We start from the raw sequence: 15,394 nt of genomic DNA, 5'->3' as shown, positions 1-15,394 counted from the left end.
ATTTTTTTGTGGTTTTTGGTTTTTTTTTTATTTTAAAGACTCATAGCTTTACACTGCTAGATTTGCAGAACACTTCTCCCATGGAGGCTCAGCTGGTTGGTGGAAGGAAGTTTTCCTTCCAGTGGAAAAGGATGGATCAATGGTTTGACTTTCAGCTTCCTAAGGCTGGAAACAAATAGGATAAACTGCAGAAAAGTCACAGGTGATTTCTGCTTGGAAATTTCCCCTTTTCCCTGTCACTTCCTGCAGAGATGTTCCTATTTTCCTGTCACACGTGGACAAAGCACCCCAGCAGAGTTCAGGGGTTTGGATCCACTCCTGAAGACCCCTCAAATCAGTCCTGAGAAAGCCATGCCTGGCTCATAAATCCCATCACTTTAAATCCTTATTTATTTGAAATCTGCACTTGCCATCCAGGTAAAATCCCCTGGGAAGAAGGAACATGATGAAAAAAGTGACTGGAGCCAGATGCTGGGCGTTTTCTGCAAAGCCAGTGATGGGTGATTTGCTGCTGACAGCATGAACTGGTGTTAAGCTATTAAATTGCAGATGAGCTCATCACTTGGCCTCGGACAAGTTTCAGCCTTCAGAGGCTTTAAAATATTGTGTGTGGTGGAAAAGAGACAATGCTGGTGTGGCAGAGAGGTTTGGGGAGCAGCTGAGAAAGACATCTGTGCATAAAAAGTGTGAGTACCAGGAGGGAGGAGGGAACGCTCCATGTGGAAAATGTAAAGTTCTCCCAGGAGAGAGGAGGAGAAATTCTCTGATTTATGAGCTGGACATTTTAATTGTAGCTGAAGAGAAAATGGTGAAGAGTTTTGAGATGCTTGAAGGGGCAAGATGCTGAGCCTGGTTTGATCCTGAGAGGTCCCAGTGAGTTGTCCCAAGTCCCCAGATTGGCTCTCTGGTCGTGCCTGGTGTTTGCTATAGATCATGGACCAAATCCAGCTTTCATCTGATGTTTGCTTAATCCTAATGCTGATTTTTACCAAACTAGGAAGGTGACATCCACACTGCTGTTTGGTCCTTCTCCCTGGAAGAGTGGGAGTTTCCTTTGAGCACCTTCATCCGCAATTTCTATTTCTTCTTCCTCTTGCAAAGGAGCCCAAGCTCTCTCCATGTTGAGATTCTTTATTTTTTTAAGTACAAAAATAATAATTTGTATAAATTTGTAAATAGTAATTTGTATAATATATATAATTTGCATTATATAATATAATTAGTATGATTTGTAAATAGTAATTAGTCAAAAAGCATGAGACAGACCAGAAATCAGTTTGGCCACTTGATTTTCCCGGCTGGGCAGCCTCACATGTGTTTGTTTTTTAACTGCCTCGGCTCTTTTTTTACTAAATAACCTCTTTGCAGTCAAGGAGTTGGTATTAACTCAGGCAGTGCTGCAGGGTTGATCCTAAAAATACCAAGGAAACCAGTGGGATAAACACTTGTCACCTCGTTTGTGGCCTGAGCTGTAACTGCTGTAATGTGAGTTCCCTCGGGCTGTTGTGTCTGAAGGCACGATGGATTTTTTTTAAGTGTAGATGTTTATTTTCCACCTGTCTGACATCACAGAGCATCCACACCTACAAGCAATGTGCCTTCCCGTGGGGTTTTTGGGGCTGGGGGATCTCTGAGCTCAGGACAAGCTTTAATTTATTGCACGGTGCCAAGGTGTTATTGGCTTGTGTTTGCCAGGAGGAAATTCTTTGTGCTGGGTGCCACCAGCTCCATGGGAAGTAAAAGAAGTTCAAAAAGGAATAAAAAGAGTGTCTGGGTATTATACACACAAATATATTTGAGGTGAAAGGAGTACACTGTGTATAACCCTTCCCCTCCTCACCCCTGTGCACTGATGTATTCCATACGGGGAGTTCTCTGCTGAAATTCCTCAAATTATTCAGTTTAAGAAATACAAACCATAGAAATCAGCCTTGGAGGGGACCTCAGGAGGTCTGGCCCATCCCTGGGGCAGGATCAGCTCCACCTGAACTGCTCCTGGCACCACCTTGTCCAGTCTCCACTGGCAGAGCTTCCACTCCTTCCCAGTCAGTCTAATCCAGCATTTTGCTCTTTCCTCTCTCCAATCCATCCTCCTGTTCCCAGTGCTGCAGTTTCAGCTCGTTCCTCCCTCCCTGTGCACAGCTGGATTGATTCTCCAGTTGCAGTTCTGTGTGAAGTTCTCTGGGGTCATCTTGGATTTCATCCTGTTGCAAGGGTGTCATTAGCTCAGTGGGTTTATGAGGCTGATCCTGCAGCCCTAAAGCCTCTTTGCAGAGCAGGGGAAGGCCAGGAGTGCAGCTTCCCTCAAGGTGACACAAGGTGTGCCTTCCTTCCCTTTGTCACCGAAACTGCAGGAAAAACAAAAACCCTCCAACAACATTTTTAGTGGGAGCTAAAATGGATCGTTTCATTTTAGTGGGATCATTTCCTCCTTGGCTCCTCCTCCAGTGAGGGCTGACTTTAAGAACCACTGGCTTTTCTATCCCACCTAACCTTGCTCCTTTGCCCTGTTTCCTGCAGGATTTGGGGATGGAGTCCACCTCTCTGGATGATGTCCTCTATCGTTACGCCAGCTTCCGAAACCTGGTGGATCCCATCACCCACGACCTCATCATCAGCCTGGCAAGATACATCCACTGCCCCAAACCAGTAGGTGCCACGGTCTCCTCACGCTCTGGGGCTGTGCTGCCTTGGGAAACTGGGAATGTGGAGCTTCCCCCAGAGTGCCAGGGGAAAATCCTCCCAGTTCTGGGTGGCTCTGGACCGAGAGGATCAGGTTTTCCAGCTCAACAAGTGATATTTGGCTAATGTTGGCACTCCTTTTGGGTTGTGTGTGGCAAGGGATCATCCATGGATGGAGCTGCAGGCATCACTCTCCTGTATTTGCTGCTAATAACAGGTCTTTAATTTCCTGTGCAAGTGTTTGAAGGGATGGAGACATTCACTGCTGCTTTTTGTGCATGTTTTACTCAGTTATAGCCTCCACCACTGCTTGAAAAGGAGGGAAATTGCTTTTTTTGTTTTCGAAACACAGATTTCTTTCATGTTGTGAGGCAAAATCACAAAGGTGCTGTTTGGGCTGTGCCTGCCTGTGCTGTGGTGTGAGTCTGACTCTGAAGTTTCATAAAACTCTCTGCACTCAGTAAAAGGTGTTGGAAAGGGTGGAGGGCACAGCAGGGACCCGAATCTCCACCTCCAGAGACCAAGGGTGTCCTACAGCCTGAGATCGAGATGGAGCCACACCCCTGTACAGTGCAGGGATATCCATGGATCCCTTTTCCTGTGGAGAATAAGATCCTGATCCTTTCCTTCCTCCTCCCCCATGAGCTGGGAAAGTGGAGAAAGCTGCTCTCGTGCCGGGCGTCTTTCCAGGCGGAGAGGCCCCGTTCCCCTGCTGAGGTTGTCCTTTTCCAGAGCCCTGTGACTAAGCTGGTTCCTCCTCCTGAGGGTGAGCCATGGCAGGAGAGTTCTGTATTTCCCATAAAAACCCCCCGAGGCCACTCCTGAGCCTAGAGCTGCTCCAGTGCCGAGCTCCTGCTCTCCTTGTCCCCCTGCAGGTTTCTTTTGGCACCAAAGGCTGTGGAGAAGGCAGTGCCAGGGTAAGCAGGGAAATGCAGAGTCCTCATTCCTCTGCTCAGCCCTGTGAAGCACATCTGGACAGCTGTGTCCAGTTCTGGGCTCCTCAGGGCACAAGGAGCTCCTGGAGTGGGGCCAGAGCAGGGGGATGAAGAGGATGAAGGGACTGGAGCATCTCTGACAAGGAAAGGCTGAGAGAGCTGGGGCTGCCCAGCCTGGAGAGGAGATGCTGAGAGGCAGGGGCCCTCATCCCTGGCTGTCCCTGTGTGCAGGGACCCAGCAGTGGGACAAGAGGAACTGGCAGGAACTGATACCCAGGAAGCTCCACCTGAAAATGAGGAAGAATTTCTTCCCAGTGCAGGTGAGAGCTGGAACAGATTGTCCAGAGGGGCTGTGGAGCCTCCCTTCACTGGAGAGATCCCAGAGCTGTCTGGACACAACCCTGTGCCCTATGCTGGGATGAAGTTTGGGGCTTCCATCCTGACAGTTCTGGGATTCTGTGGTGGCAAAACCCCAAAAGAATCAGCCTGTGCAGCAGTGAGGCTCTTACTCTGCAGGAGATGATTTTTGGATGCCTTTGGTGCTCTCCACATCCTTTGCACAGCTCAAAGCACCACACCAGGCGTGGAGGGATGGATGATGGATGGATGGATGGATGGATGGATGGATGGATGGATGGATGGATGGATGGATGGATGGGTGGGTGGGGGGGTGGGTGTTGCCTTGGAGAGGGAAGCAGGGGTTGTGCAGGTGACAGAAAGCAGCTCCAGCAGCAGCAGGGCTGTGCAGCAGCTCCTCGTTGGTGGCTTTGCCTTGCTCAGGTTTGGGTGCCACTGACTGTGCTTTAAACCCTTTTTCTGTTTTTTGCCAGCTGAGTGGAAAGTAACTTCATCCTAGTGTTTCATGGTTGTTTCCTGAGATACTGATGTTCTGCAAGTCCCCAGAAAGTTGCATGCTTTAGTCACCAGGGTTATTTTCCAGCTCCCAGCCCTCTCTTCCCCCAGATTTACTTCACTTTGACAGAGGCTTGGCACAATGTGTGAGAGCAGGAGAACACTCCCGGCCAGGAGTGCTGCAGTTTTGGCTTTTGCTCTGCATCCTGTGGCACGAATATACATAAATATATAAGTTGAGGCAGCTGGGAGCTTGTCCTTATCCATCCAGAGGTGGATGGAGCTGAGCTGGACCCTGGTCCCTGTTAACCTTCTCTTTTAAATATGTCCCTGCTCAGGGTTATGGGGTCCTGCTTCCCTCCTCCCTCCTGGGGAGGCTTTCCTGACTCTGTACATTGCTTTTTTTCACTCAGCTTCTATTTATACCACCCTTAGCTTAAAGGTGGGCCCTTGGTCTCTCCTCTGAGCTAAAATAAAAGTTGAATCATTTTTCCAAGCCCTGCGTAAACACAGCCTGAGTCTGTATGGCCAGGAAAAACTGGCCTGGGCTCCCCAGCGTGGCTGTGGAGCTCAGGGGATGCTGATTCCAGCCAGCAAATCCAAACCAAAAGCTGTAACTTGTGCTGGAGGAGGCTGGAGTGCTGTGAAGGAGGAATCTGGGAGGTGGAAATGTTTGGGTGAGTTTCGTGTGGGTGTCCAGGCAGTGGTGCATGGCTGGATTGCTGCTCCCAGGCCCTGCTGAGATCCCAGCCTGGCCTGTGGGTTGGGGTGTGAAAGGAGCCAAGAAAAAACTCCTTTCCAGATCATTTGGAAGTCAGGGGTTGGATTTTGTCCCATTACAGATGGGTTTAATGCTGCTCAAGGAAACCCAGGTCTTGGAGTGCAGCTCTTGTCACCTTTAGGGTTCCTGAGGCCTTGGAAGGGGCAGATTTGCTGTTCAGGAAACTCAGATTGTGCAGGAAGTTTTCCAGCAAGGAAAGGGGGATCAAAGACATCTGAACAAGTGTCTTCTCTCCCATGGCCACTCTTTTATCTCCTTGCCTCTCTCCTTGTGGAAAAGGTTCCTTGGAGAGCAGCTCAGCTCCAAAGCCACTTCCCAAAACCCAGTGCCAGGAATCTGTGGGTGCTGCCCTCAGCCTTTGGGGTGATGTCTGCCTGTCCCCATGGCCAGGAAAAGGGGACAAAACACCTCAGCAAAGCCACGTGCTGTGGGATGGAGTCCCAAATCTCCTGCAGCTGCTCCAGTTTGCAGCAAGAAGGAGCTGAAAACACAAACTTCGAGTAAGGAGCGGAGGGCCCCCGTGAAAAATTCACAGCTCTCCATGCCAGCAGGGATATCTGGCCCTGAACTATTGGAAAATTAAAGCAATTCCTTTTTTTCCACGTGTGTGGATGACTGATGGCTGTGATAGGGAGTGAGTCAGGCTTTCCTCCAGCTTGAGGACTTGTTGGATTTGGGATAAGCACTGGGGGAAAGGGGGAAGTGGAGCCTTGGGCGAGGCTGGTCTGGGGCTTGTGCCCTTGTGCTGTTTCACTGCAACCCCTGGGATGTACCTGGAAGCTCCAGAAAAGTCCTGAAGGTTGCCCAGAGTGAGATTTTGGCTTTGCTGATCCCCATCCTACTGCTTTCTGGCAGAGCAGCTTAGCAAAGCCCCATCCCAAAATCCAGCTTTGCCTGGCCATTCTCCTGCAGCTCCTCCCAAGCCTCAGGTGGGAGATGTGATCCTGCTCAAACACAGGGGAGTGGATTTGGCCAAATATCTCAATTTGGGATTGAGATAATTCCCTGTTGTGTGCAACAGGGAACATCATCCTCATCTTCCCCACTAAAATTCAAGATAAATGGGGACAAGGAGAGTTTTTAAAGCTCTTCTAAGCAGCTGGAGAGTGGAAGCAAAGTGGATTTTGCCATGGGTGGATGGAAGATCTGTTTTCCTGTTATTTGAGCAATTTCTGTGTGGCCACATCCCTGGCTTTGATATATTTTTCCTGCCTGAGCTCTAAACTGATCAGGTTTGCAGGATGGCTTTGATTCCATGAACTGTCACCTATGAAAACAAGAAAACAGGGAGAGGAAAAGTGGTTGTTGTGACCTGGATGGAATAATTTATTTCTAACCTTCCTTCAGCCTTGTGGGGTAAGGATTTAATTTACAGCTGATATTGAGGTTTTTATGCCCTGCATTTTGAAAATGTGTTATTTTTGTCAGGGCTAAAATGAGCATTTTTCTTGTTATTTACCATCCCTCTGCTGTGCCACGTGGCTAAAAGTGTATTAATAACCTCAGCTTGTGCAGGATGAAGATAATCAGGGCACCACGACCACCAGCTCAGGGCCTTCACCCCAAATAAATATCCCCATATCCAGCTCCTCTGCCACGTGTGTTATTATTTGAGCTGGAATTCAAATTATCATTCCAAGTTCCTGACATCAAATTTGGTTTTCAGCCTTTTTAGATGAAATGATAGGTATGAAGTGGTGACACACTGAGGGACACTCCAGCTCAGGGTGATTTAATCAAGCCCAATGAGATTTTTACCTTTCCCTTTTGCTCTGAGGTGTGCAAGGAAAATCCCACAGAGCTCTCAGATTCCAAAGTGCTGTGAGAACACTGAATATTATTTGTTTCCTGCTTTAAGAAACATCATTAAAGGAGCTGATCTGTGAACAAAACCCCTCTAAACCCCCAAAATATTTTATAAAAGCAGAGGGGATGATGAGGATTCAGCTTAATTCTGTATTAATGACTCTTGGTGGGTTTTGTTTTTGTTTGTGTTTTTTTTTTGTTGTTGTTTTTTTTTTTTTTTTTTTTTTTTTTTTGCTGGTCTTGCTTCAAGTGTGAAGATCTCTCTTTGTGGGTATTTATGACATCTGCAATATTTGAAGATGTCCTGAAGAAGGAAAAATCTGGAAAGCTCAGATCCCACTGAGGGCAGCTCTGGTTCTTTGCTGACTTGATATCCTGCTATTTGCTCTGCAGAAAGAGAGATGTTCCTCCTTTTGTGTGAGAGCTGAAGCTGAGCTGAGTGCCTGGGAAATGGGAGGAAATTACACTTTGCAGGGGTTTTAAGCATGAAATCTGAAAGGGAATAATGGCAAGGTTTGGATGGGCTGTGATGGTGCCACTACAGTGAATTTACTGGGTTTTTGTGTGAAATAAGACCTGAGCCCTGCCTGATCCTCCTTTTTCAAAGCCCTGTGGGGTGCAAGGAAGTCCCTGGATCCTTGTCCCTCCCAGCCTGAGGAATGTGCTCCCCATTTCCATATGAAATTGGAAATGTGATCAGTTAATCACACTCTGATCATAAAATCATTTAGGCTGGAAAAGATTTCACATCATCAAGTCCAATGATTAACCAGCCCAGCATGGTCAAGGTGACTCTTATCAAAGTTTTCATCTTTCTGATCCTTTTTTGGGTTGCTTGAGCCCAAAATCTCAAAGCCAGCTGGCAGAATTGCCAGGCCCCCTTTTTGCTCAGCTCCCATGATAACAGCACAACCTTTCCCAACCATCTGCAAAGCCCTGGAAATGCCACAGGATGGATTTTTATCAGCCTGGAGACGAATTTTTGCAGTGCCTCCCAAATGTCAGGTGCCATATCATGCAGCAAGGGATGTGCTCATCTTCTCCTCTTTCTTCCCATCTTGGTGACACCAGCTGTGGGTGATGGGCATCATCACAAGGGTTGGATGATTAAAAGGCTAAAAAGAGGATTAAAAAATGCACCAGGAGCTGGAAAAGATATTTCAGTTACCTGTGGGTGAGGCTGTAGTTCCCCAGTTTAACTTTCAGTCTTTCCTCAGGCCCTCTTCACTCACAGGTTCCCAGAGTATCCCCAAGGGAAGTGGCAGATGAGGAACCAGCCACCTCATTAAACAGTAACAACACATTTTATACCACGTTTTCTGCTGGTAATTGGCAGGTTTGAGTTCAGCTCATTTGGGTTTTAATCAGAATATCATTTCCCTCAGAGGAAAGGAGGGTATGGATTCCCTGCCCCTGGCAGCAGGGTGATTTATTCACCTGAGGACAGCAGTGGGGACTGGCCTGGGGGATAGCTGGAGGGGAGAGCTGGCACTTGGCTGGGGGTTTTGAGATCCATTTCTAGCCCAGCTCACAGCTGTGTGAGTACCAAGCAGGAAGATGTTCTGCTGGAAATGTGGGTTTGCAGAAATGAGTGGTTCAATAAGGAAACTTTGTGGGCTGTCATAAGGAGGGGTTTCCTCTCTGTTGATAAACCTCTGCTGATGGGTGAGGAATTGATTGTGGCCACATCTGAACTGGTTCAGGCAGCAAAGGCTGCTCACCACCTGTCCAGGGGGTGAGAGAAGTTTTAACAAATATTATGACCCAATCTGAGCAGTTTTGGGGCTACAACCAGCCCGTGTTGCACCTCTGACCCCTGAAGGCTGGCAGTGCCCAGGGCACAATTTGATTCTGCTGCTCTCCTGCAGCATCTGGGGAAGGGGTGGAGCTGGTGCCATGTCCAGAGGCTCTGCCCCAAATCCTGCCTTTGCCCCGTGCTGTGGGCTTGAAGGAAAATCAAAAAATCTTCCAAATTTCAGCTTCTTTGCTGGGTACCCCAGTCAGGCTTTGCAGGGGGGGGGTTCAGAGGTGCTGGACTTTGCAGGATGAGCTGAAAGCATTGAGGATAAACCTCTGGGACTTCCAGCAGCCCTTTCCTTGCAGCTCCTTCCAGCTCTGAATGAGGAATAAAAACCCTGTCAGCATTTCACAGCGGGGAGAAGCAATGCCTGGATTTGGGAAGGGCTGTGCACTCAGAACACCTTTGGGGCTTGGAAGCACTCCTGTTTCTAGGGCTAATCCTGGAATTTGAAGAGTTCCTGGCATTTTAGCCTGTCTGCAGCATCCCAGCTGCTTTGCCAGGTTGTTTTTTGGAGCAAGGAGTTTGTCCCTTTGCTGCTGAGCTCCAAGCTTGCCTTGGCTGGGACAGCTCTGCATCCCTTGCTTTGGCTGTGCCACAGGGCAGAGATGCTTTCCCCCAGATTTGGGGTGGCTCAGGACCCTGTGGGTCTTCTGAACCCGCTCTAGTTCACCCCAGGGGAAGAAGGTGCCCTCCTTTCCCTGGGAAGCACCAGGTGATGGCTCCTTCCAGAGGGGAGGCATCTATCTCTATTAGAGGGGGAACTAAAATAAAATAAAATAAAATAAAGAAATAAAAGCAAAGGGTTTTTGTAAGTAGGGAAGGTGCCAGGAGGCTTCCCAGTGATTGCTCTTCCTCGATGGCAGGGACTGGGAATCCTGGCCAAAGTCCAGCAAGTGATTATCTCCCAGTTTGGGCTATTTGGGATTTCTAAGAGCTTTATCCCACCCTTCCCATTTTCAAAGAGCTTCGCAGTTGTTGGGTCATTTGCTAAATCCTTCTGATTCCCCTGTCACTTTCCTTTTTCCCCTTGCCATGCATGCTGCCAGGACAGCCCCAGCACAGCATCCGTGTTTTCCCATCTGCCTGGAGCACTGGGAAGGGACCAGCTGCATCCCGGAGCTGCTGCTGGGGGAGTTGGATACCCTCGGCTGCTGCTTCCTCACTTCTTTTTCCCTTCAAAAAATTCGGAAAATCCCCAATTGTGCTGTGCCTGCAGAGCAGAGGTGGTTAATGAGCTGGAGCTGAGCCCTGAGCCCTTTTCCTGGGATTCACATGAGCAGGGACTGGATGTGAGGGGGTCCTGCCACCCCTCCCCAGGCTCCCAGGGCTGAGAACCCCCAGGGAATGACAAAAATATCCCGGGGACACTCCTGCAGCCACGGGCTCTGCTTCCCGTGGGATCCCAGCTGCTCCAGGCTGGGAAAGGCTCTTGTGATGTGCTCAATTTGGGACAGAAATAACCCAAAAATCCACATCTGCATCCTGGAAGCAGAGCAGGGACAGAGGAGGGTGAGTGGTGCCTGCTGGGATGAGACCTGCGGTTCCAAGGGGGATTTTCCCTAAGAAATGCCAATTTTGCTCTGAATTTCATCTTCCCTGTGCATGTTGAGAGGGAAGGCAGTGCCATCTTTCAAGAAAGGGAATGAAATCTTGAAATCAGGACAGAGTGGAACAAACCCTCCGGAAAGGAGATAGGATCAAGTGAAAATGAAATTGAAAAAACAGAAAATGTGACGGAGTGGCTACAGCCAAATACACTGAGAGGAAATGAGGTGCAGTGAAAAGGACCAAAACTCGCTAAAACTATTCCCATTGAATTCCCTAAAATCAGGGAATAAAGGTAAACAGAGAGACAGAAGAGAAACAGAAAAAATGAAATTTCAAAAATAAAACAAACCTGATACAAAGTGAAACAAGAAAAGCAAATGGGATGACACGAAGCGCATAGCAATGCCCAATTGATCCTCATTTAAATGAAGATTTCATTCCCTTTCCTGAGAGTGCCATCATTCCCCTGAGCACTCTGGTTCCAGCAGCAGCACCTGGGTGTTTTCCTCTTTTTCTGTTGTGCACCAGCTGCAAGGATTAACCTGTTGTTTGCTGAGGTATTTCCAGAGTAATGAGTAAATCCAGAATAATCCCTCCTGGATTTTTGGCTGCTCCCTTTGTTTCATGGCAGCTCTATCAGTAGGATACAGATGGATTTAGCAGTAAAATTTAGCTGCTCCAGTGACCTTTCCAGTGGCATCTAAGTGGCCTTCCCATGGCTCTGTTTGTAGCAATCAAGTGGGTCCAATTTATCAGGAGTGGGGATGCTCCAAGGCCTCCTGCCACACCTCAGGATTTTAGGCAGGTTTTAGGGCCTCACAGAGCTGGGAAATGCAGCAAACACCTCCCTGCCATTCCCCACACTGCTCCCATTCCTCCTTTTCTGTGGAAGCTGGGTACCCCTCCAGCAGCTCTCAGGGAAGATTTTGATAATTTTTTTTTTTTTTGCAGTTTTATCTTCCATGTTCCCCTCAGGGCCATCTATCACCTCAGATTTTATTGCCTTCTCTAATTGCTTCTCTGAAGTCCAAGTGCAATATTACTCCAGGATCCTTTGGAACAGCTTCCTGAGCTGCTGCAATCCCGTTCATCTCCTGCTTCTGCCTCTCTTGATAAGCCCTATTGTACATTGCTTTTCATTTTGGTGTGTCAACACCGAGGCTGAGGCTTTGCACTTTGGCCTTTCAGCAAAGCAGATCGGGGGAAAATGTGCAAAATTGGGTTCCATTCCTTCCCTTTATTTCTACAGATTTTGCCTTTCAGTGTTCTGCCACTGCTGTGCTTCATCAGCTCCTAATTTGGGCTAATTCAGGGTTTAATTCCTGGGTCCTTGGTGCTCTGTGGTTGTCCTAAGGGAGCACCCAGTGTTGGAATTGGAGTTGAACAGGAGCAAATCCTCTCCTGAGAGCTCAGGAATGAACCTGGCTGGTGCTGGTGGGAGGTGAGCACCCACCCCATCTCTGCAGCCAGGACACGAGTGGGAGATGTGACAATCCCATTCATTTGGGGTTTCCAGCTTTGGTAGTTTTGCCTGGAATCAGAGGATTTGGGGTTTTTTTTTTGGTATTATGAAGTTAAAACAAGTGGCATACTCAGTGTTGGGATAATTTGATAAAGCCAAGGGTTAATGGGACCTCCTGGAGATGGGCCAGGCAGGTCCCCTCAGGTGACAGCCTGGCTGTCCCTGCAAGCCCTTCCTGCCCACAAGTGGAGCCCAGTCCTATTCTGCACCAGTTGCTGCCTTTCCCCCTCATTGAGTTTTATGCTGCTGTCAAGCAGGACTCCACAAAATATTCATTTTGCCCTGGCACGGAGCCCCTGCCATCTGCTCCAGGACACCTTCAGCTGCCAGAGCATCAGCCTGCTCCAAAAAGGTGGTGAAGGGCCAGAAGTGCTGCTCAGGGTCTGTATTCTCACCCTACTCTGCAGCTAATTACAACCTTTAATTATTCTTACCATTTTCGGTTTGTTGTGCAGTCCTTACTTGCAGATCTGGGTTTGGAATTTCCTTGGATGGTTTTAGGGTTTTCCAGGGGATGGATGAAGAATCAGCATCTCCAAAATGCTCCTTCCCTGTGCAAAAAGGTTACTGCTGGATGGCAAATTTAGTGGGGTTTCTAACAGGGTCTTATCAAAGTCTAATTTTTGCTTGATAGAAGATTGGTTCTTCTCCTCCTTTAAAAAAAAAAAAAAAAGCCCTTTTTCTTTATGCTACTTCAGATTTTACCTCTTTTTCTTCTTTTACCTTCCCAATAAGGAAATTTTGGTCAGATTTTACCTCTTTTTCCTCTTTTACCTTCTTTAAGAGAGTATTTTTGGTGGTAAAACCTCTATCCAAGCAAACCAGAAGGAGGAGAGTAAGGTTTCTGCTATGAACAGCATTCCCTATGCAAACAGCATCTGGAGCTGTTTGCTGGGTTTGCATTGTTTCTGTACAGCTTTTATGTCTTTTATTTCTGTTTCTGTGCATCTTTTAACATTCTCTCAGTAGGATTTCCCACAAACTACCAAGATTTCCTGATATTTGGGGCAGTGTGAGATGAAAACCTGAAATAGGTGATGTAGTATCTGATTTGATGCTGGGCTCTGAATGCATGTAAGCCCTGTGGCTCCACAGTGATCATTGCAAAATATGACCAAAAAAAAACCCTCATTCTTATTAAAATGGCCTTTATTAAATTGCTTTAGTTCTTCCTCTAAACCAGGCATAATTTATTTTCAAAAGGTTTTCTGCTGTGAGCTACGGGGTGGTCAAATTGATCAGCCTTAAAGCCACATTGTCACTTGATCACTTGATTTGGAATTTATTTTTGGGATCTATCATTCCACTATGCCAACATCTGCTTCCCTTTGGGCATCACCCACATCTTCCCTCATCCTGCACACGCCTGATCCCCTTCCCAGAGGAGCCTGAAATGAGGGAAGGGGAATTGCAAAACCCTCATGGTGATATTTTAAGGACATCTCCCTGGAGAGCTTTCCCAGGGGGATTTTTCATGCCTTGCCCAAGGAACACGGCCATGCAGGAGGAGGGATTTGGGATTTAGGATTTGGGATTTGGGGTGGATCCTCCCCTGCACGCCTGGATAGGGTTGTAGGTAGGAGCAGTCACCAATCCCTGCGTTCACCTCCTGGTTCTTGGGATGTTTTGTGGGGGGAATGGTGGATTTAAATCTTTTCCTACCTCCTGATCTCATAGGATTTGCTGGAGAAAACTCCATTAGGACTTCCAAGGGGAAATCTGGGACTGGCTGCAGCACAGATGTCTGCAAGCAACAATAGGCTGAGCTCAACCCCAGGCTCAGAAAGCAGAGGGGGGAGGGACCAAAAAAGAAGAAAGGGAAGGGAAAAAGGCAAAGCAGAAAATCATTAGATGACTTCAGCCCCTCGTGACAACATCAAAAGGGAAGAGTTGTAAATTCGGATCCCATTAAACGCCGGGGGGAGCAGGAAAAGCCCTTTTGGGGCTGCAGCTGCAGGTTTGGGGCGGTCAGAGCTCTGTGCTGGGTTTGTGGGGTTCATCCTCTGTGCACTGGGGGTGCTGGACACGGCTTTCCCTCCCTGATTCCCTGAGAACAGGGGGTCCCAGGAGTGTTTGGGGTCTCCATTCCCACTTCTGGGATCTCACAGAGTGTGAACCCCTCACACATGGGGCCGTTTCCACGTTTCCTCTGTGTTTTGCTCTCATCCTTTCCAAATCCCAACTCCAGTCCCTGGGGATTTGCTCTCTTTGCCTCCTGCTAATTTGGGATAACTGATTGGATACACATTAAAGCCATTGAGGATTTTCTCCCCTGGGGCTTTCCAGGGCATGTCTCACTGTTTTATGCCTTTGTTTAACTGGGTAATAATTCCATTTATCATTGTGAACTTTTTTTTTTTCTTTTGTCTTTCAACCGCTTGAGCTTTTTTACTTAATAATCCAAACTATTATCCTGTTGTCCAGCTGATCATTCAAGACAAAAAACCCCAAGGAGGACGATTTGGAAGGAAATCTCTCATTCTCTTTATTTTTCAGGTGTGAAATAGGTCATGTTTTAAGGTTCATTGTCTGCTGAACTGCATGAAAAGCAAAAATCTTGGCTGAGGCATCCCCACACCAAATATTTCCTGGGCAGGGAATGGGGTTCCCAGGATAAGTGTGGTCTGTGCCTGGGCAGAGCTGCTCATGCCTCACAGCTGCAAATCCTGCAACATTCAGAAAGGGATGCTGCAAGTGTGAAAAGTCTTCTAAAGGAACTACAAAAGGAGTGGGGGGGAAAAACCCAGTTTTAATGGATTTGGGAAGGCCAGGGAGTTCTCATTTTTAAGATATGAAGGACAGCACTTTTTTTTTTTTCTTTTTTTTTTTTAAGGTTGTGAGTGATAGAAATGTGGGAACTGTGTAATAACGCCAAAAAAAAAAAAAAATCCTGTTGCTTCCTCGCAGCCCCAAGACAATGGCTAATTGTTCTAATTTGGGTCACTCCCCTGCTGTGCTGCAGCAGGAATCCTTCACCAGGGCTCTTTAATCATTCAGGTTGGCCTCTTTTCCAGCTGCTTGGCCCTGGTGCAGCCCCCAGGGCTCTGCCCATCCCCAGGGATTCTGCTGCTGGAGGAGGAGCAGCGATTCATTTTTAAATGAAAACAAATTAATTTGCTGTCACATCTTTATCACCAGGCTTTGTGTCCTCCTCTGAGCTCTCTCCTTTTGGAGCAGCCCTGAAATCCAGTTTGGGGACCCAAATCTTGCCTGTGGGGTGATGCAGGGAGGGCAGGCAGTGGCTCCAGGGTTATTTATCTGCAGTGGAACCACAGCCCTGCTCATGCCAGGGCTGTTTTTCCTGGTGAAATCCCTCTGCCCTGCAGAAAAGCCAGGGAGGTGCCCAGGGGTGGTGAAAGGTGCTGGGTGATGCCTCAGCCACGGGGTCAGGGCTCCCTGCAGGTTTGGTAGGACACAAATCCCAATTCCCAACCTCTGCCTGCTCCCATTTATCCCTGATGGGAGAA

At 47.9% G+C, this 15,394-nt stretch overlaps 1 protein-coding gene across 1 annotated transcript in view; it reads left to right on the top strand.

Annotated features, from left to right (window-relative positions):
- LRRC75A (leucine rich repeat containing 75A) overlaps positions 1-15,394 on the top strand; it is a 60,222-nt gene that overhangs the window by 20,088 nt on the left and 24,740 nt on the right. The window contains exon 2 of the mRNA XM_030287891.4: positions 2,521-2,649. Within this exon, the coding sequence (XP_030143751.4) occupies positions 2,521-2,649 (129 nt within the window). The remainder of the gene's footprint in view (positions 1-2,520; positions 2,650-15,394) is intronic.

Source organism: Taeniopygia guttata, chromosome 19, assembly GCF_048771995.1.
Source record: "Taeniopygia guttata chromosome 19, bTaeGut7.mat, whole genome shotgun sequence".
NCBI classification, from domain to species: domain Eukaryota; kingdom Metazoa; phylum Chordata; class Aves; order Passeriformes; family Estrildidae; genus Taeniopygia; species Taeniopygia guttata.
This window is presented reverse-complemented; position numbering and strand designations above follow the sequence as displayed.